This window comes from Astyanax mexicanus, chromosome 24, assembly GCF_023375975.1.
Source record: "Astyanax mexicanus isolate ESR-SI-001 chromosome 24, AstMex3_surface, whole genome shotgun sequence".
NCBI classification, from domain to species: Eukaryota; Metazoa; Chordata; class Actinopteri; order Characiformes; family Acestrorhamphidae; genus Astyanax; species Astyanax mexicanus.
Window position 1 is genome coordinate 12,997,845 of NC_064431.1, and position 26,761 is coordinate 13,024,605.

Sequence of the window (26,761 nt, forward strand, 5' to 3'; positions counted from 1 at the left end):
TTGCTCTCTTACCATGTCCCTGTAGTTTGGGTAGAACGTTTGCTCGATAAGAGGGAATTTCTCAGGTCCCAGTTTCTTATAGGTGCTTATCAGTTGAGCAAACTGGGAAAGGGAAAAAAACATTTTAGTCACAGACAGTGGAAACATTTATATAACTCATCATAAAAAATACTATTCCAACAGCCGTTTAATCGAATCCGACATTTTTACTAAAAGCTTGTGAGACCATTTAATGATTGACCTCAAGCTGCTACTGATGAAAAAAGTCTCCTAAGAAGTCCACTAACCTCAATTTACTGACTTTTCTTACAGATCAATAAAATGTTGCTACTGGCCAAACATTTGGCTTGGGTCTAAAATCACTAGGAAAGGTATATCGATTTTTTCACTGTTTACTGTGTTTTAATAGCCATTTTCTTTACTGCTGCTGCGTGGACAGTATATTAGAGCTTAGAATTATTCACTCATTTTCACCTGTGATTATAATGCACAAAGAATGCTTATTATTGCTGCTGTGATAAAACGTTCTGGAAATAAACTCCAAGAAGCCACTGATGGTTCCATATTTTCATCCTTATCTTAGAAATTCATATTAAATAATCTGACACTAACTAACTACAGGCAGATAAGCAGCTAGCTAACTAACTACAGGCAGATTAGCAGCTAACTAACTACAGGCAGATTACAGCTAGCTAACTAACTACAGGCAGATTAGCAGCTAGCTAACTAACTACAGTCAGATTAGCAGCTAGCTAACTACAGGCAGATTACAGCTAACTAACTAACTACAGTCAGATAAGCAGCTAACTAACTACAGGCAGATTACAGCTAGCTAACTAACTACAGGCAGATTAGCAGCTAGCTAACTAACTACAGTCAGATTAGCAGCTAACTAACTACAGGCAGATTACAGCTAACTAAATAACTACAGTCAGATAAGCAGCTAGCTAACTAACTACAGGCAGATTACAGCTAGCTAACTAACTACAGTCAGATTAGCAGCTAGCTAACTAACTACAGTCAGATTACAGCTAACTAAATAACTACAGTCAGATAAGCAGCTAGCTAACTAACTACAGGCAGATTACAGCTAGCTAACTAACTACAGTCAGATTAGCAGCTAGCTAACTAACTACAGTCAGATTAGCAGCTAGCTAACTAACTACAGTCAGATTAGCAGCTAGCTAACTAACTACAGGCAGATTACAACTAACTAACTACAGTCAGATAAGCAGCTAGCTAACTAACTACAGGCAGATTAGCAGCTAACTAACTAACTACAGGCAGATTACAGCTAGCTAACTAACTACAGTCAGATTAGCAGCTAGCTAACTAACTACAGTCAGATTACAACTAACTAACTAACTACAGGCAGATTACAGCTAGCTAACTAACTACAGTCAGATTAGCAGCTAGCTAACTAACTACAGTCAGATTACAACTAACTAACTACAGGCAGATTACAGCAAGCTAACTAACTACAGTCAGATTATCAGCTAGCTAACTAACTACAGTCAGATTAGCAACTAGCTAACTAACTACAGGCATATTACAGCTAACTAACTAACTACAGTCAGATAAGCAGCTAGCTAACTAACTACAGTCAGATTACAGCTAGCTAACTAACTACAGTCAGATTAGCAGCTAGCTAACTAACTACAGTCAGATTAGCAGCTAGCTAACTAACTACAGGCAGATTACAGCTAACTAACTAACTACAGTCAGATAAGCAGCTAGCTAACTAACTACAGGCAGATTAGCAGCTAACTAACTAACTACAGGCAGATTACAGCTAGCTAACTAACTACAGTCAGATTAGCAGCTAGCTAACTAACTACAGGCAGATTACAGCTAGCTAACTAACTACAGGCAGATTAGCAGCTAACTAACTAACTACAGGCAGATAAGCAGCTAGCTAACTAACTACAGTCAGATTAGCAGCTAACTAACTAACTACAGTCAGATTAGCAGCTAGCTAACTAACTACAGGCAGATTACAGCTAGCTAACTAACTACAGTCAGATTAGCAGCTAGCTAACTAACTACAGGCAGATTACAGCTAACTAACTACTACAGTCAGATAAGCAGCTAGCTAACTAACTACAGGCAGATTAGCAGCTAACTAACTAACTACAGGCAGATTACAGCTAGCTAACTAACTACAGTCAGATTAGCAACTAGCTAACTAACTACAGGCAGATTACAGCTAGCTAACTAACTACAGTCAGATTAGCAGCTAGCTAACTAACTACAGGCAGATTACAGCTAACTAACTAACTACAGTCAGATAAGCAGCTAGCTAACTAACTACAGGCAGATTACAGCTAACTAACTAACTACAGTCAGATAAGCAGCTAGCTAACTAACTACAGGCAGATTAGCAGCTAGCTAACTAACTACAGGCAGATTAGCAGCTAACTAACTACAGGCAGATTAGCAGCTAACTAACTAACTACAGTCAGATAAGCAGCTAGCTAACTAACTACAGGCAGATTAGCAGCTAGCTAACTAACTACAGGCAGATTAGCAGCTAACTAACTACAGGCAGATTAGCAGCTAGCCCGCGAGCTAAAAAATCCAGTTTAGAATCAGATAGGTTAGCTGATATCTAGTAGCTGGTTTAATGGAAAAGGTCCATTAATTTTTACCAGAATTATGTATGTTTTATTGTAGCTTGTTGGACTAGCTGGTCTATCAGTATGAAGCAACTCAACAAAAGTTTGTCTTCAAGTTGGTCACACTAGTTAACTAGTCTGGAACAGCTGTTAGACCAGCTAAACCATTGAAATTCCATAGGCTTCTCAATCAGGCTCTTTTTCAGCAGCTTTAAAGTCTCATATAAGTAGAAGAAAGCTGTAGAATTCTTTATTAAAATGACAATGATATATTATTACTATGGTGGAGAAGCATTAGCTTTAGGAACTCACCGCCCATGGCTTATCACAGAGGTTGTAGATAGACTCCAGTGAGTTCACACTTGGAATTCCAGCATATTGCAGTCCGATGATCATGTTGCGGAAGTCCTCGTTCTGGGTCATGCTGTACGCGTGCTGTCGGACCAACACGAAGTCAGGCTTGAAGGACCTACATAAGACATAAGACACTTCAGCACAAGTGTCACTTATCTCAGTTCTGGTACACTGCACAGTGTACATTTAGTGCTTTACATCATATATCAACAATATTTACATTACTTAAAAAGATTTACAGAAAAATTAAGATTTTTTATTATTTTAAGTAGTATAAAAGAACAAAGCTCTGTTTTAGATTTCTCCAGGATACCCACAGCAGAGCGGGTGGCTGGAAGTGATGGCACCCCTGGAATTCTTCCAAAAAAGTATTACAATTATGCATTTTTTGTTTTTTTTGCTATACACATGATTATTTCCTTTGTGTGTATAGGAACACAAAAAAAGATCAAATTTTACATAATTTCAGACCAAACTGTAAAAAATGGGTCAAACAAAAATACTGGCACTTCTAGGAGCCTCTAGGAGAAATATTTCATTTTCTGGAAATATTTTAGGGCCATAATTGTATACATAATACACCAACCCAAACTCCAGTTGGACGGTGGTTTCCGGTTGAGAGTGTGCTGTGTACAATTGGCTGCCCCTTCTTTCACCAGTGTTGATGAATATTTCCAATATTTTAGCAACAATTTCAAAATTTCAAAGAATTTGGTGGTGTTTCTGCAATAATAATAGTGTGCACTTGTGCTGTATGCACTCCACAGGTTCCTGTAGAAAAGCTCTGATGAACAGATCAGACCCACCTGAGACTTGTCTAAACATGTGAGCTGACCTTCAAACACATCTGACCTTTCAGTACAGAGGTCTGACAAGGTCAAACACACACACACACACTTAATAGTGAATCAAAGGCACAGCTGAACAATGAATATTTTATCGTCCTTTTTTTTCCAGAATTCTAAAGCTGCAGATTATTTCAAGATTTCTTATATTCAAAGTGCATCTCACTGAATTTATTTACAGCAGATGCCCATTAAAATACTAATAACCTACCAGCTTTCACTGAATATTTACCTTTAACCTGGGCTACATGTACATGTTTTCTAACTGTGGTATACTGTATGTTCAATGTGCATGTTTGTGGGCACCCCTTCTAATGAATATGTTCCTCTACTTTGCTGTATGTTGTACCCACTATTGACACAGATGTGCAAAAGCAGAAACCCACAGCTTTTAAGAGTTTAAGATGAGTTGGGGTGGTGATTGTTCAGCAGCAAATAAAGAAATATTTTTTTTTTCAATGTTTTTGGTGAGGGATCATGTTTCTAATATAAGGTGATAATTAGTGACTAAAGCTGCTCTCGGTTTCCTGCAGGCCGGGCCGCTGCACCTTGAGGCCTCACTCATTGTATCGAAGAACGTCTGGCATAATGGACAAATTTTCTCCATATAAGACGCAAGACTGATTCAGAAGAAAAGAAGAGAGGGAGAAAAGAGGGACACAGAGATGGAGAGAATGAGAGGACATGAATAAAAAAAAGCACAGAGAGAGAGAGAGAGAGAGATTAAGCGAGTGTCAGAGACAGCGGGGAGAATGTGAGTGAGAAAAAGACGGAGAGAAAGAGCGAGGGAAGTGTTCTCAGGTCAGTGAGAGAGTGATGGTGATATGAGATGGCTCCTGTTGGTTCTTCTTTTGTGCGAGTGGACGAGCGAGAGTAAACACTAGCCCAGTTTGATTAACACCAAGTCTCTGCGCCTGCAGAATTTCAATGAAGCTTAATAGGAAGCCTGAGAGAGAGGAGAACACTATAGAGGCTGTGTGTTTATTTTCTAGTGTGTGTGAGTGTGTGTGTGCGTGTGTGTGTGTGCTCCCTTGCTGCAGTCAATGAGGAAAGTCGTTTAATGTGTAACATGATGGAGTATGCTGTCACTGTAATAGCAAAATTCTATCTTTTATTAGACAGTCCCACTTCAATAAAGGGACCATAATCACCGGCCCATCATTTTAGTGTGGCGTAGTTTGTAAACATGGAAAAAATTTCTTCTTCAAACCAAACCGAGTAATATCACATATTCTGCTGGTGGTGAAATAAAGATCTTTGAGTGAATTAAACATTTTTGAGTGAATTAGTGACATATTTACTTCTATGTTTATTGAGATGAATTGGTGACAATGTCCATGTGGTGCCTGTATGGGTAGATCAACTAGGAACAGTAAGGTTTGTCCACAGGCTCCATGTTGGCCCAACAAGACATGCACAAACCCACTCAGAGCACATGGCCACCTGGAACCAACCAAGCCCATTTTCCATTCATCTAAACCCCACATGAGTATGCTGAAGCTCAGAATCCAGTTTTTGTTGGCAGCATTAGCCTAGCATCTCCTGTTATGAAATAAAGAAGCACAGGTCAGGTACCAAACTTCTCTTGGCTAACTGAGTGTATTTGGGTTCAAGTGGTCAATAAAATTTACTGTAGGCTCCCCCTACTGTACGGAAGTGGAATTAGCACTTTGAGTTACCACTAAGGGACACACTTTTATTGAATTTCTGAAGAAGCTAAGAGATTCTAAGCTATATTATTTTACTTTTGAATGTCCATAATGACAATTTCCTGTGCATTACGGCAGTGTGTCCACACTGTCAGTTGTCAGTATTTTTGTATATACCATGTTTTATTTTAAAATCTTTTAATTTTTCCAAAATTCATCAGTGTGCCTTAAAATCCTGTGCGCCTTATGTATGAATTTTACCTGTCAGGTATTAAGAAGCAGTAAAGCCATTCAGCTAAAGTGCAGAGTTATAAAAAAGTTTCAGTTTAGTTCTCCAGGGATGGAGCAGTATTAGCATTAGCCACTAACCACGCTAAGCAATAGCTCTTTTTTCGTTCAGTATATCAGACTCTGACCTGCATATTTAATATGTTAAAACAAGCTACATGGGAGAAACAGCTGACTAATATTGCCCTGGCTCACCAGAACAATCAGTGTAGCATTGTTGGGTGCCATTTACCTCTCGCTAGCACTGCAATAAGCAGCTAATGCTAATGCTGCTGCACCCAACCTTAGTGGAAATCTAGAAATCTAAGCTTACTATAAATAAAAGGAAGAACTTTACTCACCCAAATAAACAGGAAAGAAATTAGGAAAGAAATCTGTGTACATTTACATCCAGCTCTTGTTTGAAAGTAAATTAAAAAAGTAAAACTTAGCTTTACAGGTTTACCTGCTGAATTAGAAGGAAAACAGGGCAACACACCTGTTCCTTACTAGTGTCACATAATGCGTCTTATAATCCAGTGTGCCTCATGTATAAAAATAGACCAGAAAATAGATGGCCATAAAAATGTTTTGGTAGTCAACCAGTGTTGGGCTCATCCATGCATAATCTGTATTGGTTTGAATTCTGTTATTAACGACTGTTTGCCATTCTTTTATATATCGTCGCTGTCCTATGAAAAACACTTATCTCCATTTTTGTCGATTTTTAGTTTACTACATAATTTGAATAGATAAACTGTCCCTAACACTGTGCTAAAATTTCTTGATGAACGGACCAATAGAAACTCTTCAAAATGACCTGAAACAAACTCTTTTTACATTGACTTCCATTAAAACTTTACAAGTTGTTTTTCTCTCTCCTGTAAAGTTGCTGTTTTGGAGATAAGTGTTTTTTCATTGGACAGCGACGATATGCTGTAGGTTTAATTTTCTTACTTTTACATTTTTTTGTGTGTTTTTTTTAATGTTTTTTTGTCTTTTACTGTGTTTTTATGTTTCCACATCTACTTTGTTTTTTACGTTCTTGTCATTTATCCCGCTTTATTTAAAGAACTATACAAAATAAACTTGCCTTGCCTTGCCTGAACCAGGATCTGAATATGACAGTATGAAATTATTATACAATTTTCAGTTTTCCCTTTTCAGTATCTAGTCTGCATTACCAGAGTTTCTGGCATACTGGGGAGCCCAGAATAGCAATGATTTATAAGATATTTTTCAATGCAAAGGTGCTATTTTAAACATTTTAAGCTTTGAAGCTATCAGTTTGTATACTTAAACATTAAACCTTTTAATTAAAAATGTTAGAAGCATTGAGTCAAAACAACATGTATGGAGTGAATGCAGTCCCCTAAATAAAGCTAATGAAGGCTTACCCTCAATGGTCCACACTCAGGGACACTGTGGTACCTTCTCTGAGCCGTGAACCACAACATAGAAACATAAATAAAAGCACCAATCATGTACTTTAAGAGGTTAAATGGTGTACAGTATGAGTGAGGAGAGAGGTTTTTTCACATGGCTGTTGCCAGGAGACACGACCCCGAGATGACCCAGCGCTCCCTTTTATAGTTCCTGGTATTCCAACGCCTGCAGGGCACGGTGAAAGACATGCTAGATCTGAGTACATCCACATATCACACAAGCCTGCACAGGTTACTGAAAAATCCTACTGTACATTTTTGCATAACATACAAATGCATAATTATGCATTAATTGCAAATGCATAATATGCATTTATGTCCTGTCAGAAGCAATTTAATACAAATACATTTAATAGACTGAAGATTACAATATACCCAGTGTTATTCTAAAATCAATGTAACCAGAAGGCCGTGGTTGAATTTCTGAAACATGCTTCTGATGAGGTGAGGTGGTGATGACTTAATCTTTTAACATTCTGATCTTACTAATGCACACACACACACAAACATATCACTGAATGCAATCAAATCCTCACAGCAACTTTCCGAAATCTAATACAAAAGTCTTCCCTGGACATGAGAGAGACAATTACTCCAATAAAAGCAGGATAAACTATTTTTGAATACTCGATTTAAGAAGAAACAATGAATGTCAATGAATTCTCCATCTAGTGAATCTACAGTTAAAGGATTAAATATTTGTAGGATCAGGATGTATTATCAGATATTAAAGAAACATGTTGAGTTTAAGCACTGGCAGCTCTTGTCAGCAGAGCTTCAGTCAGTATTTTCTTATTTGAACTGTGTGGTATGTCACGGAAACCTGCCCACCACCATTCCCGTAGTCCCATTTTCACACTCAAGGTTGCCTGGTATAGAAAACAGTACATTAACAGTGAACTGCAGCCATGGATACAGGCAAGATGGGTATTTACCTACTGAACACGTAATCACTAAGCTTCAGTAAGGTTTGCTAACCATAGCTGTGTGATTTACCACCACCAATTGTGTAGTAGAGAATGATATTTTAGACATTGAAATGTATATATTCTCAGATTAGCATAAGTAAGACTCGTTGTTGTTTGAATCTGTGTGTCAATCTGGCAACCTGCACGAGCTTCGAATCTGGAAAGAAGCAGGTTATTGCTCCATTATTGCTCTGTAGTTTCCCACCAGAGTCACTGTGAGTTTGTTGCAGAAAAATCACACAAATGGTGATGTCATTTCAACTTTTCCCAGTAGGCTGATGGAAAAGGTTGGCAAGGTCGAGCTGATGATTGCAGCTGATTGAAGGAGCTACTCACAAGCCTACAGAGGTCTATTATTTGAGCTTAGAATTCATCTATTTATGCAGAACTCAGTGGTTCTAACAGGCTTGAAGGGCCAGTTTCTACAGTGCATTGTATTGGTGAACAGTATGTGCAGAAACGTCCAGCAGTGTGATTTATTCAAAGTCGCGTAGAGCCAAACTCAATGACTTTATTTTACATGGTCCCCACAGGAGCTCTGAAGGTGTTTTTTTGGAACCTAGTATCAAGTTCCTTCAATCCATTTAGTTGTGAGGTGGGACCGACATTAAAATCATCGAGTCTTGTGAGCCAGTTAATTGTAAAGGGGTGGTATAATGAGCAATGTACAAAAACCTACCGTACAACTTTAGTCCCATTCCTGATCACCTGCATATCCACACTGCAGGATCCGTTGGCGTGAGCCACGAGGTTGATTTCAGAGAATTCCGCCTAAAACAGAGTAAAAACAGACATTTAGTGCGTTTAACCTGATTTAATTTGTGGGTGTAAGATTTTGGAGCTAATTTCTGGACCCTCACATCCAATGTGTGAAAGTTTGCAGCCCTGCAATAATACCAATAATACAGTTAAGGAAATACATAATGAGAAAATTGAGACGACTGGCAGTATACTGAAAAAAGATCAATCTAAAAAAAATTGCTCTAATTTGCTACACCTAAATATATTAATTTTTTCTCAACTTATATTTATTTAGTTAGAATCTAACATTTTGATTTAAAATCAATCAATATAAAGTTCTTTAAAACAAAGATAAAAGATGATTTATAACAAATATCCTTTTTCACACATTATTTTACACTCCAGCATGAGTGATCTGATGTGATGTCATAACCTCTGAAATAAAGTAAAAATATTATTTGAGTTAAATTATTTATTTTAAGTTGTTTTTATAGGGAATGGATTTGCTTTTAAGAAAACTGAGAAAAAACAGGTTTAAACCAGAAATTATAATGTTTCTTTAGACCAACATAAAAGTGCACTTTAAATACAGTGAGTCCAAGAAGTATTTGATCCCTTGCTGATTTTCTTTGTTTGCCCACTAATAAAGACACTATCCTTCTGCACTTTTAATGGTAGATATATTCTAACATGGAGAGACAGAATATCAAGACAAAAATCCAGAATATAATTTTAAAGAATATATTTTAATTAATTTGTATTTCAATGAGGAAAATAAGTATTTGATCCCTCTTGCCAAACACACTCAATACTTAGTGGCAAAGCCTTTGTTTGCAAGCACAGCGGTGAGACGTTTGTTGTAGTTAACCACAAGTTTAGCACACACACCAGGGGGAATTTTGGCCCACTCTTCTTTGCAGATCCTCTCTAAATCATGAAGGTTGGTGGGCTGTCGCTTGGCAACTCTGACCTTCAGCTCCCTCCATAGATTTTCGATCGGATTGAGGTCTGGCGACTGGCTGGGCCACTCCATGACCTTAATGTGATTTTTCTTGAGCCAATCCTTTGTTGCCTTTGCTGTATGTTTAGGGTCGTTATCATGTTGGAAGACCCAACCACGGCCCATTTTCAGATCCCTGGCAGAGGGGAGGAGGTTGTCCCTCAGGATTGTGCGGTACATGGCTCCATCCATCTTCCCAGTGATGCGGTGAAGTAGCCCTGTACCCTTGGCAGAGAAACACCCCCAAAACATTATGCTTCCACCTCCATGCTTGACGGTGGGCACAGTGTTCTTGGGGTCATAGGCAGCATTTTTCTTCCTCCACACATGGCGGGTGGAGTTGAGGCCAAAAAGTTCAATTTTGGTCTCGTCTGACCACAAAACCTTCTCCCAATAACTTGGTTCATCTTTCAAATGATCATTGGCATACTTGAGGCGCGCCTCCACATGTGCTCTCTTCAGCAGGGGTACCTTTCGGGCACTGCAGGATGTGAATCCATTGTTGCGCAAAGTGTTGCCAATTGTTTCCTTGCAAACTGTGGTCCCAGCTGCCTTCAGGTCATTTGCTAACTCCTGCCGAGTGGTTGCAGGACGATTTCTGACCGTTCTCAGCATCATTGCCACCCCACGAGGCGCAATCTTCTTTGGAGCACCGGGCCGAGGTCTGTTGATTGTCATGTTATACTCTTTAAACTTTCTGATAATTGCACCAATAGTTGTTACTTTCACATCCAACACCTTACTAATCTTTTTGTAGCCCATTCCAGCTTTGTGAAGGTCAACAATTCTGACTCTGAGGTCCTGTGACAGCTCTTTGGTTTTACCCATGTTGGAGACTTGAAATCTGTGTGATCTGTCTGATTCTGTGGACAGGTGTTTTTCACACAAGTGATTAGTGAGAACAGGTGGCTTCAGGTCAGGTAACAAGTTGATTTGGAGTGTCTAACTGGTCTGTAAAAGCCAGAACTGCTAATGAATACTAAGGGATCAAATACTTATTTCACTCCATGAAATACAAATCAATTAATATATATTCCTTAGATTTATTTTCTGGATTTTCTTTTTAATATTCTGTCTCTCCATGTAAGAATACATCTACCATTAAAAGTATAGAATGATCATGTCTTTATTAGTGGGCCAACGAAGAAAATCAGCAAGGGATCAAATACTTCTTGGACTCACTGTAAATTACCTGTTGTTACACTTTTTTTCAGTGTAGATCCAGTTGGTTGGAGTCTTTTTCAATGTTGTGCCTAGATCTGCATTTATTGTATTCATTAAGACTCAATTTGAAAGTTTCATTTTGTGTCACAAATCACGTTTGTAAATCATGTTGCCCGTCTTATGAATCATGCCACCATAGATTATAAATGACTGCTCACTTCCAGTCAACCTCAGCAACACCTCAAAGACTTCATTAAAGTCAGTAGAGAAAAAAGTCCACACAACCATTTAACCATTTAATCTGGCAAAATAAAAAGTAAAATAAAAAGTGATTATTTGGGGAACATGCTTTTTGTATAGTCTGTAGTCTCTTATAAATACATTTTTGAATATTGCATTATTAACAGTAGAAAACAAAACAAATCTTAAGTGGGTCTGTCCCAATAATTATGTTAGCGACTTATTGTATGAAAATGAACAAACTGTTTATAATTTTTGCTACCCTTTTGCTGCCCTCCATCATTTAATAAAGGGATACATGGATACATCTGTAACTTCTGTAAATCTGTAACTTCAGGAGAGTTCTGGACCTTTATTTGTGCCCTGTATGGAATTTGTGGCATGTTAAAAATATGACGTCTGCTATTTTACTGCTATTCACCAGAGCTGCTGTTGAACATGTAAATAAGATTTGTAAGGAAACAGACTGTACTCCTCAGTCCATCACTCCCGCAAACAGTGTTTTCATGTATTTAATATTAATCTACAACATAGAAAATTAAATGAAGAAATAAAGAAAAAGCTTAAATGAGTATAACTGTAATAAAAAATTGTTTAGCACAATAATACTTGGGACAATATATATTGTACATTATAAAACATTATAAAATATGACAGGCCTAATCTTAAGTCATGGTAACACTTTACTTGGATGGTCTATTTTATGGCCTTGTTGATGCTCAACTGACATTCAACTAACACTGAATTGAATTCCCATTAAATTTAACTTAGCCCTATGTTGAATGTAAATTATTTAAAATAGAACCTAACACTACACCTAACCCTAACCTCAACCCTTAATCAACCCTAAAATCGAACCCTACACCTAACCCTAACCTTAACCCTTAATCAACCATAAAATCTAACCTTAACCCTTAATCAACCCTAAAATCTAACCCTACACCTAACCCTAACCTTAACCTTTAATCAACCCTAAAATCTAACCCAACACCTAACCCTAACCTTAACCATTAATCAACCCTAAAATCTAACCCAACACCTAACCCTAACCTTAACCTTTAATCAACCCTAAAATCTAACCCTAAAGACATTTGTTAGAGGTAAAAAATACAGGAAAGGGTATTTTTATGTAGAACACTGCTATGCAAAATTAACATTTAATTTGTGTAAACTTGACAGATTATTATTGTAATTTAGCAGTGATTTCAATCACTGTAAATTAATTTTCATTTTTTTTCAGTAGAGTTATTTACTTATCGTCTGTAATTTTAACAGGAAAACTCTGGTAACCACAGCTGCCAGCGTTTTCCTGTAAAAACTACAGTTTTTTTTTTTTACAGTGTACACATAACCCTAACCTTAACCATTAATCAACCATAAAATTTAACCCTACACCTAACCCTAACCTTAACCCTTAATCAAACATAAAATCTAACCCTACACCTAACCCTAACCTTAACCATTAATCAACCCTAAAATCTAACCCTACACCTAACCCTAACCTTAACCCTTAATCAACCCTAAAATCTAACCTTAACCCTTAATCAACCCTAAAATCTAACCCTACACCTAACCCTAACCTTAACCCTTAATCAACCCTAAAATCTAACCTTAACCCTTAATCAACCATAAAATCTAACCCTACACCTAACCCTTACCCTAACCTTAACCTAAGCTTAAAATCTAACCCTAAACCCAATCCTAAAATATTAAGATAAGCGTTTGGGTTAGAGTTGAGTGTAGGGTTATAGTCAATAGAGAATCATTTACTTTCACCTTTTGGTTCAGTTCCATTTAATAGACATGTAGTTGAATGTTAGTTGAAAGTCAGTTGAGCATCAAAGAGGCCATCAAATGGACCATCCAAGTAAAGTCTTACCTAAGTCATTTTTTAGGACCCAAACGTATGTTACATTACATACAGTATAATGGTTGTAACAAAGACTGAATGTGGAGCAAAATTTTTGCCTTTTAACCATAATGATTTTATCCCCAGCCAACTCAAGCTAAAGGGAAAACTCTCTACCACTCTACCAACTGGACTCATAGCAGAACCATCATTATAAAGCCTTTACCAGAACAAATGAAACCTGCAGAGCTGCAAAAGCCAGGCAGATGAAAATGCTCATATTTAGAGGAGCAGAGGTGTGGGTATGACTGTGCAGCTCTGAGGGAATTTAGCATGTTCTGCAGACAGCGGTGCCTGATGCTCACGCTCACACTGAAACTCATGACTCATCAGCTCGGTGCGGGCACAGGCTGGTGTTAAACAGACACACGAGGGTTTTTGTGGTTCTTGCAGGTCGAATTACGCATCACCAGGGCTGAGGGGAACGAAATTTGCTACGGCTTCTATTGGTATTCAGCACACACCGCCCACGCGCTAATTCAAAGAGGCAATATCTGCACTGTTATTAACTCTGTTTGACACGGTTTCATTTTGCTTGCGCAGCAAACCCTGGACTCTAGATGGGTACAAGCTGGAAACGGTAAAAGGGACTCAAAGCTTTAAAGCTTAAAGTGCTAAGAATAAAGTGGAACATGGTGGGGAAGGGAGGGTTGTGGAGTCTGATGTTTGGTCAAAATTGAGAGGATGGATCTGATAATGGAGCTCAGAACATCATAGACTGTACACACCTGTGGGGAACTAAACGGTTTAAAGCTCAACAAACTTCACTGCATTGTATAATGTACATTTAGTCATTTAGTTGGGTAGTTTTGTCCAGTTTTAAACTGCAGTTAATGGCTTGATGCAGGTGCGTCCTTTTGTTTCAGTTTAAAAAGTGGGTAATCTACAGTTACAGTAGATACAGGAACCACCAGCATAATCTGTTGTACTTATACTATGTGACATGCCTGCACCTGCACCCCAAGGGGAGTCAGTCACACTGGTTCTTGTTCTTCTTCTATTGTTTAACAGGTGATGATAGCCTGCCTCAACTACATATAATTAGTCTGAAAGTCTGAACCGTCCAAAAAAGGCGTTTTGCACTGAAAATGAAGCGGACGATGGCATAGAAGATCTGAACTCAGACCACCTCTTTTGGTCACAACAAATTTTGGACCTTGGATTTGGATTTGTGGTTTGCAGCAGCACTGTAATACCTATAATACCTTTAATACCCTCAGATTCTTACACTTGCCCATTTCCCTGCTTCCAGAATTTCTAGACAGTCAGTTCTGAATGTTATTCAAGCACATACCTGCTCAACACGGATATCAAAATCTCCCTGGACCTTCTTCCCGCGAAACACCTTGGCCCTGGAAACAAAAACAGTTACGTTAGAACCAATACCTCAGGGCAACATTCAAAGAACATTCATCAGTCTAAACACAGAACCATGTACTGGTTATAGATTACACATATTCAATTTCAAATTGTGTTTTGTTTTAAATCCTTTAAAACCACTGTACTTTGAAGCAAACTCTTTAAAAGGGTCTTAAAACAAACAAAAAAAAAACAATATTTCCATTTTTATATTATTTGAACTCCCTTTTAGCACAGTTTGGTCTACATTAACCACCCTTTTGTCTGAAGTTATAAGGAGTGTTTCTGCCCAGACAGAAGGCACAGTACAGGGCAGTCAATCAGTACAAGATCAATTACAGGGATGGAAATAATTATTTGATCACAGTGAGAGATAGAATATCAAAAATAACAGCCAGAAAATCACATTGTATAAATTTGCATTTTGCAGAGAGAAATACATATTTAAATCCCTGCCAACCATTAAGAGTTCTGGCTCCTAGAGACCAGTTAGACACATAGAAACTCATAACCTGCATTAAAGACAGCTGTTTTTAATTGTCACCTGTATAAAAAGACTCAATCAGTCAGACAAAAGAGCTTTCTAAGCTAAGACAACATAAGGGGAACTTATTAATGATCTCAAGGCAGCTGGAATCACAGTCATCAAGAAAACCATTGATAACACATAATGATACACTGTAATGGATTAAAATCCTGCAGTGTCCACAGGGTCCCCCTGCTCAAGAAGGCACATGTGCAGGCCCATCTGAAGTTTGCCAATGAACACCTGAATGATTCTGAGAGTGATTGGGAGAAGGTGCTGTGGTCAGATGAGACAAAAATTGAGCTCTTTAACTCAACTCGCCATGTTTGGAGAAAGAGATATGCTGACTATGACCCAAAGAACACTGTTTCCACTGTCGAGCATGGAGGTGGTAATTATGTTTTGGGGGAGTTCCTCTGCTAAGGGCAGAGGACTACTTCACTGCATCAATGGGTGGAGCCATGTAATGAAAAATCTTGAGTGACAACCTCCTTCCCTCCGCAAGGACATTAAAAATGGGTCATGGCCGGGTCGTCCAGCATGACAATGACCCAACACATTCAGCCAAGGCAACAAAGTAAAACAAAGGGCAGTGCCTTTCTTGACCTCTCCTTTTTTCCCCTCATACAATTCGGGAAAAAAAATCTGTGTAGCCTGCGTGCACATTTGTTCCACTTGTTTTAGGTTTCAGAAGAATTTATCTGACCTGCGGGCATCAGAGAGCCGTTATTGATATGCGGTAGACTCCAGCAACTTCCGGGAGACTTGGGTCGTCTGGGTTGAATGTGTTAAATTTTGCCATCAACAACAGCCAAACTTTTCTTCTGTGGAAGATGGTGGATTTAAGTTGATTGGAACTCCTCACAACAAAATATATATATTTTTTTTCTGTATAACTTACAGAGTATATATTATGTTACTCATTATTGTTACTTAGTATTGTACATTTATTATTACAGCGGGTGAAATCTGTGTCAATGATTTGTTGCTGCACCAGACCATGGCCCTCTCCTTGTCATCACACAGAATAAGGTGGATATAGAACAAAAAAAAATTAAAGAATCTTCTGAATGTGTTTTCAAAATTATGTGGTTGGTTGTGTTTAAGCAAAACCTGGTACATCATAGGTTAAAAAGGTCCCACTATCATCCCACATTTAGACAACAAGTCTGTTTCAGAGCTATATTATAGAACACCTCTTCCTCAGCAGTTCTGCCTGAAAACAAGTCTCCATCCAAATCGTATATTGACGTTCACAACTGTTCATAACTGAGACCATGTGTAAGACAAAAGGGCACCTTCTGGATGTGCAATGCTGCCATCTGATGGAAACCTGTTGAAACGTGCCCATGGGTAAAGCTTTAAGAGCCTGTAATTATTCATTTAGGCCACAAATGAGTAATAATAAAGTCTACTGAAGTTTTTAGAGGAAATTCTAAATCACTTACATAAAACATTCTCATACAGTTTTTGTGTATGTGTGGTAGCAGTTCTTTATATTGTGAAAAGTATTTCTTGATGAAGGGACCAATAAAAATGCTCCAAAATGATTAAAAAAAATAATTTTACATTGAAGTTTTTTTTTACCTTGACCATTTTATTTTGATGATAATTTATGATAAAAATAATTTCAGCTCAGCACTTTTGCTGTAATAAAGGGGTTTGTTGGTAATGTATTGTTTGGTGGTTGCTAAGGTCTTGCTTGGTTGTTGCTATGGTGCTGCCTGGTGGTTACTGTACTAACTGTGAGGCTGCTAAGTCATTGTTGTACTGAGGATGTTGATTGCTAAGGGGTTTGTAAGTGGTTACTGTGCTATCTAAATGGCTGCTAAGTACAGACATTGCTGTACTTAGGATGTGTGGTGCTAATGTCTTTCTAGTTGGTCGCTAAGGTCTTGCTACGTGGTTACTGTGCTAATTGGGTGTCTGCTAAGGCGCTGCTGTACTTAGGATGTTGGCTGCTAATATGTTGCCTAAGGTGTTGCTATGTGGTTATTAAGCTATATGTATGTCTGTTAAAGTGTTGCCAGGTGGTTGCTAAAATGTTGCTTATTGGTTGCAAAGATTTTGCAATCACATAGCTTTAATTAAAACATTCAGAAGTCATTGGGAACAGGTTTGGTGCAAAATGTTCTGATCTAGAGAAAGCTGCTGGTGAATAGAGGTCTAACCATTAGCCAGATTTCAGTTTTGGCTGCACAAAAAGCAAGACACCTGTGACTGTTGTTAAACAGGCTAATTATATAAAGCCTGCTGGCAAAAGATAATCCAACCCAGCCCCTTATCCTGGCTGATGCTCGTGCTGATTGAGATATATTGGAGGGTAAGGCTCTCTCTAGCCAGTGCTCTTGGTACTTTGTTAAAATTTGTTACAGTTAGTCCGTGCTCCAAATTATACACTATATGTCATAATTAACACCATACTCAGTCAAATATGTGTTAAATTAACATTGTTCTGGGTAACATGTGGTCCAAAGCAGTTATTCTGCTGGATACATTACACAATTATCTTGCATAAACCTTATTCAGAATAATATGAGAATATGAAAGACAAAAAGCTAATATAATGTCAGCTATCCTGTGGAGACCCTTATCCACCCTTTAACCCAACAACAAATGACTCTGCACCAGTGGAACAACCACAACTGATCCCATTTACAATATTTTATGTTAACACTATGGATTATACTGTGTAGGCCATTAAATAGAGCCCTGAGTTACTCCACAATATATACTTCAACAAATGGTTACCAAATTATAATTCACAATAGTTTCTACATAAGGATTAATAACTGAATAATACGCCATGGTGTTCTGCTGAGGACACTGCATAATACTCCAGTATGATGGGCTACCCTGGTCGTCTGCAATGTTTCACAGCAGAGCAAAGCTGAGCAGAGCTGACACTGCCCACCCTGAGGTACAGCTGATGATTACAAAGTGATGAGAACAAACCTGGGCAGTTCACAAAGTGGTGGTTCCAAATCTTTATTGGAATCTTTATTACAATCAATTAATGAAAAATATCGTACACACTGCGCAAAGTACAACGTGATGTTCATTGCTACCTTACACCCCGCAAATACAGAAATGTGTTTAGGTACATTTCTGGCAACAAAAAACACAGGTTCACCACTGACTGTCAACCATCAGACATTCATTGCTATCTTGGCAGTGCAGGTGCTCAGTGTGTGTACACTCCTCAATCTCAACTATTACATCAACAATAAACAGAATACACAAGAAATAACTTTGCTGTTCATGTAAATGACCTGCTCACGCAGCTTCACAGCGTAAACACGTAGGTCAGTTTCCTCTGCTGAGAAGCACAGAGGCACTGCGCCATTAAAATATCAATCCACTAAAATCAGAGCACACCTGGCTCTTAAAGGAAATGTCAAATTAAATGCTTGAATACTGGTTTATTTCACGTTACATCAAAAACACACCCATAATTAATTAAGAGAATAAGTGACCAGCTGAATCATCAAAAATGATCACTGCTTGATTGAAAATGTGTAGAATGCTCTTTGATGCAATGTTTGTATGTGTATCTTAATAAATATTACCAAGAGTTTCCCATATTGGTCTAAATGTTTAATCATTTTATTCTTCCTGGCAATGTTTACCTGTCCTCCAAATATGGTAACAATCCAACACAATTTCATGATGATAAGAAATAAAACATAGTAAAAAAGTGAAGAGATTTGTGGATTTGCCACAAATGCATGATCCAAATGTGGCACCATTTAAAAGGGAAATGAACATGCTTTCCAATGGTAAATAATTTACCAAACACACATTTCCTTACTATTTGTACTATATTTATATACATGTTCTCAAGGCTCTGATGGAGTTATATAACCATCACATCTGCTCCATTAGGACTCAACCAGCTGTAGAGGAGGATGCTGTAGCTAATCTATGTGGACGACGCACACACACACACACACACAGTCACACTTACGCACTTGCACAAACAAACCACTTGGGAGGAGGCAGATAGACAGACACCCACAACACCATTAACACACACCTAGACAACACTAATAAACACTGGCTCAAAGCTGTTGCCCCTTATTGCACAGGATCAATCACACTTCTCGCTTATTGCCTTTTTCTATTGCGGGTGCACACTAACACACACTAACCCACACACCTTAACAACCCCTGACGCTCAGTGTCCTGATTAGGTAAGTCCAATATCACACTGACTGTGCTGTTGGACAACAATAATCAAACCCTGTGCTTCAGGTGTAATCAGCGCTGAGGACTGAAACGCTAAATCGCTGCTCTGCTGCCCGGACTGTGTGGTCAGGCTCTGTGTTTGGAGCTTGTGAAACATCTCAGGTTCATTAGGCCTGCAGAGGAAAGTGCCACGAAAGCCACAAAGTTAATCTAAGAGCTGCTGAGCTGCTGCTTACTCACGAGCTGTAGCTGTGAATTCAGCACATGTAGATCATCCAACATCCTGATCTCACTTATCTTCAGCTCTTGTCACTGAATGCAATCAAATCCCCAAAGCAAAATCTAGTAGAAAGTTTTACTTGGACAGTAAAGACAACTCCTCCTACAAAAGCAGGATGAACTCCTGTTTTTTTTTAATATGTTTTTAATGCTCTTAATGCACAGGTTTCCCAATATATTTGTCCATAAAGCACATTGTTCTCATGAATATACAGTACTGTCTTATTTCTAGACGTTATTTACCACTGTGTTCTAGCAGAGCGCTCTCTGTGTTCTCTGGGAATTATTAATTAACACTGATCTCAGCCTGCAGCAGTGAGGAGAGTTTTCAGGTGTAAAAGTGTTAACATATTTAACATAAAAGCATTAAGCACAGCAAATAAGACTCTTATTCACTCCTGATTCTCTGTTTTTATTTGTTGTTCTCAACAGAGCACCCTCTGATATCTGACATTATAACCAGCCTGCAGCAAAGTAAAATGCATTCTCAGAAGATACCACAACAGTTTAGAGTCTGCAGTGTTGTACTACTTTAAAACTAATATCCATAAGTTTTGGGATTTAGGGCTCTCTCTGGTGAGAATGGGTAATTGCATTGAGCATGCGGAAAAATAATTTTAAACTGTGCGGGTGTCTCCTTTCGGAGCGGATGAATCCGATTCCAGGTTATGTTCAGTCAGAGAGAGAGAGAGAGAGCGCTCAGTCAGAAACTTCACTTCAACTACACACTTTGTTTTTACTATGAGTGAATGAGCTACTGAGCTCTGAGTTTCCTCTTCTGAAGTCTCCATTGCTCCACCAGCCGCTCACGTTCAGTAAAACTGAGCCGGACCCTCTTTCAGAGGCTGTACATGTGAGGTAAGTACGTAAAGACACGTGACGTAGCCAGAAGAACTCCTGCAAAGTGACCTGACACCCCAGTTTTAGAAGGAATATATTAAGCTTAGCAGGAAAGGTCATTCCAGCACGCTGGTAGCATTATTTGCAGCATACTCAGCTGCTCATGCCCACGTGACTCCACTTACCAGTGCAACTGTGTTGATGCCACTCTACCTTTTGAACGTGCAGCAGCAAATGTTCTGCATTCAGTGTTAAAGCAGCTTAGCACTGCACAAATATAAGCGCTGGTCTGTTACACAGAGCCTTCTTGCTTTATTTATTTTCTTGCAGTTCTGACCAGTCAGAGGAGACAACGTGCTTGTGTGGTTTGTTGAGGCGCATTTTGATGCGTTTAGGCCTTTACCTGTGTGAAAACAAACCAAACCGAGAGAGAAAACACTCCAATTAAATGAACTAGTCAACTGATTCAGACCGGGCAAATGAACTACATGTTTAGACTGCAAACCCAAATCTGATATTTGGCATATCTAGACTGTATCTAAATTGATATTATATTAAACCTGGATTTGAACAGATAGGTCTCAGTCTGGATGTTTTGGATGCACAAATCAGACAGCAAAGTGTCTTTAGTGTCACTCTCAATGCAACAAACAATGGGTGCATCAAATCCAGAGTGATGTATGAGACCACAGTTCTCACTGAACAATGCAGTTGGTTATGACTCCAGCCTCCTTGTCTGTTGTTATTCTTTGGAAGGTGAGATGATGCACCTCTATTTGTACTGCTTCTGTCTATGTAAGCCACATTACCAGCATGGTTACTGTTACTGATGCCTACATACCTTGGCTAGCTATCACTGTGAGTATGGAAAATTAGACAAAAATGATGCTGTTATGATATAAAAATGGTCTTTACGAGTAATGTCAAGGAATATTTGCTCATCAGTCTCCTCAAAACTGTTTAACCATGTTTTTTGTCTCGCTCTTCCCGCAGGCTAGACACTGTTTGGGTTGTGTTGGCTCTGTGCCCTGCATACCTCTTAAACAAATGTCTGGACATGGCCGGACAAATTTGCTGTGACTGAGCTGCAGGCGTTGATGGATATGAGAGTTTCTTGCCTCGTTCGACTCGACTCAGTTTCCCATATTTTCTTCATCCCTCAGCGTTCGCTCACTTCGCACAATAAAATGCTCCTGCTAGCAGCTTTTTTTACTCACCAAATGTTTCCTAAGGCTTTTGCTGGTGTGTGTGAGTGTGTGGGTGTGTGGGTGGGAGGGTGTTAGCAATGTTTTACCCTCAAATTATGAGAAATGCTCCAAAGTGTATTCACTGTCTGCTCTGTAAAGGGAAAATATATGCTTACAAAGATATCAGGGCCCATATATTAACCATTGAAGGTGTTCCTTTTTAGTGAATAACTTTTACAACACTTTTAAAAAGTGTTTTTTTCAAGGGTTCTTTGGTAAAAAAAAAAAATCAAGTCAAATCAACACACCTACTGTCACGTCTGGTGCTGTTAGCTCCTCTGTCCCTTCCACACCAAGCTCTAACGGAGGTTCTCAGGTTAACAACTACACTACCCAGAATGCACCACCCGCTGACATCACGCACTCACCTGATCACGTGACACCTCACCTGCTTCCACCAGGAAGCCCCGAATACTGATTACTGGCACTATAAAGGTGCACGCCAAACAGACTTCATCGCCGCGTATTGTAGGTTATCCTCATACAAAGCGTTACTTATCTCTTGTCTCAGTTTACTTGTGTATGACCTTGCTTTTTTGTTTCTCGACGCCGATTCTTGCCTCTGCCTTTGATATTGGATTGTTTGTGTATGACCTGGACTGTACTTTCACCACCGCCTCTTGGATTATCTCTGATACTGGATTGCTTGTGTATGAACTCTGGACTGTCTCTCGTTTATGGTATGGTTTTGTCTGCATTGCTCTGTCTACTGGTGATCAACCATATTTCTGTATCGACCCTGATTACATCTGTTTATTATTATAATAAACCTACTTTGTTTTTATCAGTATCTGCGCTTGTCTGCTATTCTGTTCTGACCATGACACCTGCTCATTTAATGTTTTTTTTTCCTGAACTGTAAATTAAGTCATCCAGACTATGAAGAAAAACATAAGGAATCATGTAGTAACTTAAAAATCTTAAACAAACCAAAATACTCTGTGAAGCATTTAGATGCTCTTTTCTGGGGTGCTGTTAACTTGTGGTTTCTAAGGCTGGTCACTCTGATGAACTTATCCTGTGCAATAGAGGTAACTCTTGGTCTTCCATTACTTGGACGGTCCTGATAAGAGCCAGTTTCATCAATGTTTTTGATTATTGTTGTGACTGCACATGAGGATACTTTTAAAGTATTTGGATTTTTTTTGAATTGACTGACCTTCATTTCATTAAGTATTTTTTTCTTAACTTAAAATTCGAACACTACTGCAATAAAGTTATTTACTGTATACAATATCTGCTGTTATGATATAAAAATGGTCTTTACGAGTAATGTCAAGGAATATTTGCTCATCAGTCTCCTCAAAACTGTTTAACCATGTTTTTTGTCTCGCTCTTCCCGCAGGCTAGACACTGTTTGGGTTGTGTTGGCTCTGTGCCCTGCATACCTCTTAAACAAATGTCTGGACATGGCCGGACAAATTTGCTGTGACTGAGCTGCAGGCGTTGATGGATATGAGAGTTTCTTGCCTCGTTCGACTCGACTCAGTTTCCCATATTTTCTTCATCCCTCAGCGTTCGCTCACTTCGCACAATAAAATGCTCCTGCTAGCAGCTTTTTTTACTCACCAAATGTTTCCTAAGGCTTTTGCTGGTGTGTGTGAGTGTGTGGGTGTGTGGGTGGGAGGGTGTTAGCAATGTTTTACCCTCAAATTATGAGAAATGCTCCAAAGTGTATTCACTGTCTGCTCTGTAAAGGGAAAATATATGCTTACAAAGATATCAGGGCCCATATATTAACCATTGAAGGTGTTCCTTTTTAGTGAATAACTTTTACAACACTTTTAAAAAGTGTTTTTTTCAAGGGTTCTTTGGTAAAAAAAAAAAATCAAGTCAAATCAACACACCTACTGTCACGTCTGGTGCTGTTAGCTCCTCTGTCCCTTCCACACCAAGCTCTAACGGAGGTTCTCAGGTTAACAACTACACTACCCAGAATGCACCACCCGCTGACATCACGCACTCACCTGATCACGTGACACCTCACCTGCTTCCACCAGGAAGCCCCGAATACTGATTACTGGCACTATAAAGGTGCACGCCAAACAGACTTCATCGCCGCGTATTGTAGGTTATCCTCATACAAAGCGTTACTTATCTCTTGTCTCAGTTTACTTGTGTATGACCTTGCTTTTTTGTTTCTCGACGCCGATTCTTGCCTCTGCCTTTGATATTGGATTGTTTGTGTATGACCTGGACTGTACTTTCACCACCGCCTCTTGGATTATCTCTGATACTGGATTGCTTGTGTATGAACTCTGGACTGTCTCTCGTTTATGGTATGGTTTTGTCTGCATTGCTCTGTCTACTGGTGATCAACCATATTTCTGTATCGACCCTGATTACATCTGTTTATTATTATAATAAACCTACTTTGTTTTTATCAGTATCTGCGCTTGTCTGCTATTCTGTTCTGACCATGACACCTGCTCATTTAATGTTTTTTTTTCCTGAACTGTAAATTAAGTCATCCAGACTATGAAGAAAAACATAAGGAATCATGTAGTAACTTAAAAATCTTAAACAAACCAAAATACTCTGTGAAGCATTTAGATGCTCTTTTCTGGGGTGCTGTTAACTTGTGGTTTCTAAGGCTGGTCACTCTGATGAACTTATCCTGTGCAATAGAGGTAACTCTTGGTCTTCCATTACTTGGACGGTCCTGATAAGAGCCAGTTTCATCAATGTTTTTGATTATTGTTGTGACTGCACATGAGGATACTTTTAAAGTATTTGGATTTTTTTTGAATTGACTGACCTTCATTTCATTAAGTATTTTTTTCTTAACTTAAAATTCGAACACTGATCACAAGCTTACTGAAAGTATGTCATAGTGGACTGTACAGTGGGTGGTAATGATTGTGACCAGTGGCATCTGTCTAGAATTGTCCATGCTAACAGATAAGCGTTTCTGGCAGAAATCCAGATTCCACATTCAGATTCAATGCAGGACACCCCACACACATGACCCACAGATCAATGCAGTGTTAACAAAAGTCATAACATAACAAAAGTCATAGAACAGCAACCTTATAAGAAAAAGCTTATTATTTTGCTTGGATACCAAAACTCTGAAGTGCCAAAAACTAGTATTCTGAATCACTGTCAAACTCAAAAACAGCTTTCACATTTGACCAAATGTACCAAACTCACAAAGCAGAAAAAACACCCCTATTTTCAATTCTGACTTTAAACAATCATCACAAATCTTTAGAAAATTATTTGCAATCAAATTGACAGCTTCTTTAACAAAACCCCAGGAGCATATATAGTCTGACGCATAAAATAAATCACTGTACTGTACACAATTCAGTCTGACAAACAAATCCATTAATATGCCGTGTGTTCAGTCATTTTGGAAAGCAGGCTACTCAATACTGCAATACTGCAGTGTGACTGATTGCAGAGCCTCTTCTCACACCTTCATAATATTCTGTCATCTGAAGGTGACTCAGCCTCATTGACTCATTTACTGAGGCAGATAATTCCTGTGACTGCTGTTTCAAATTCATAATCGGTGAGTCGTGACTCCTCGTGCGACCGATCGTGACTTACAGGACATTCATTTTTCTGCTGACAGAGGCTATTATTATCCATCTGCAAAACTGCTGACGCAGGAGCTGCTCTGAATACCAACTAGTGTCTGATGTAACTAAATAAACACACATTTATGTTTACGTTCTTTAGATTTTATAGGTAGAGAAGTCTGTGAACACTTGCGTTCTTTTGAAATCAAGGGTTAGTTATAGAAAATGTGCATTTCTTTGCTGCAGGAACAGCCATGAACAGCCTTGTACATACACCATGCCAAAAGTTACGGGACAGCGATAGCCCTTTAGCTGAGTATTATAGACATGTAGCCTGCTGCTAACCCCGGCTTGCACTGCTGGAGCAGCATTAGCCATTAAGAGCCCTAAACGTTAGCGCTTTCAATGTTTGGAGGGAAGTATATCGGACTGTAGCCTGCGTTTTTACTGTGTTTAAACAAACTACGTGGGATGAACCACTCGCTGATATCGCCCTGGTTCACCTGAACTCTCAGGGTCCCACAATGTAGAGCAGTCTACTAGCTCTAACCGCGGCTAGCAGTTAGCCACTAATGCTGCTGCATCCCAGCCTTAGAACAAAATTGGAAATCTAAGCTTACTGTAAATAAATGAAAGTGCTTTACTCACCCAAATAGTTTACTTACCCAAAAAAGTTTACAGGAGAGAAATCTGTTTCTCATTTTTATCTCATTTCACTTTAATAGAAAATGTTTTGTTTAATAAACTTAGCTTTACTCAACTAACCATCCAAGTGGTGAGACCTGTTGAATTAGAAAACGTGGCGACAACCCTGTTCCTTACTAGTGCCGCTTAATGTGCCTTATAATCCGGTGCGCCTTAAGTATGAAAACAAACCACAAAATAAGAGTTCATTGATAGTGTGCATTATAATCTGGTGCGAAAAATACCGTACATTCAGATGTATTAAGTGTTTTGAGATTAAACAAGCTTCGTCAGTAAAGGGTGCACATTAAAATAACTGAAATCCTTCATTTGAAGGAGTGTCTAAATACATTTGGACATTTTCCAGTGTATATATATATATATATATATATATATATATATATATATATATATATATATATATAAAATACCTGTTACAGTTATTCATCAGCCAGTCCTGCCCGGAATATATTTAATTAACTGATTGCAGTTTCCAGCAGTCCTTGCTGCCTCTTGAAAAAAAAAAACAGGAAAACGTAGAGAAGCTCACATGACAGGGTTTTCTTTTCTGCATCATTACCATTTGGTCAGTTTCCAGAAGATGCTATCAGGCTCTCTTTGTAATTTACGTCCTCAGCTCAGTGCCTCGCTAAAACACTCTGGATGGATTATTCATTTAAAAAAGAGCTAGTCGTGAGTATAGTGAGCGGTCATGCATAAACAAGTGTGTTGAATAGCATCAGGCAATCCTTCGAATGCTGAGAGTGAGAGAAACCTCATAAAAATGCTGCTAGTTTATGATTATAGAAAGAAAATTGGATCAATTTTGCTCCATAGTCATATGCTGCCAGCATTTATATGAGGTATCTCATTCAAAAACACATTTACAAGGACGTCTAGTCACTGATGTGAAT

The 26,761-nt window shown here is 38.7% G+C and overlaps 1 protein-coding gene across 1 annotated transcript in view; it reads right to left on the minus strand.

Moving 5' to 3' along the window:
- syn2b (synapsin IIb) overlaps window positions 1-26,761 on the minus strand; it is a 139,217-nt gene that overhangs the window by 53,592 nt on the left and 58,864 nt on the right. The window contains exons 2-5 of the mRNA XM_007229637.4: window positions 14,492-14,549; window positions 8,823-8,914; window positions 2,928-3,084; window positions 13-102 (exon numbers count right to left, since the gene is read on the minus strand). Coding sequence (XP_007229699.3) covers window positions 13-102; window positions 2,928-3,084; window positions 8,823-8,914; window positions 14,492-14,549 — 397 coding nt within the window. The remainder of the gene's footprint in view (window positions 1-12; window positions 103-2,927; window positions 3,085-8,822; window positions 8,915-14,491; window positions 14,550-26,761) is intronic.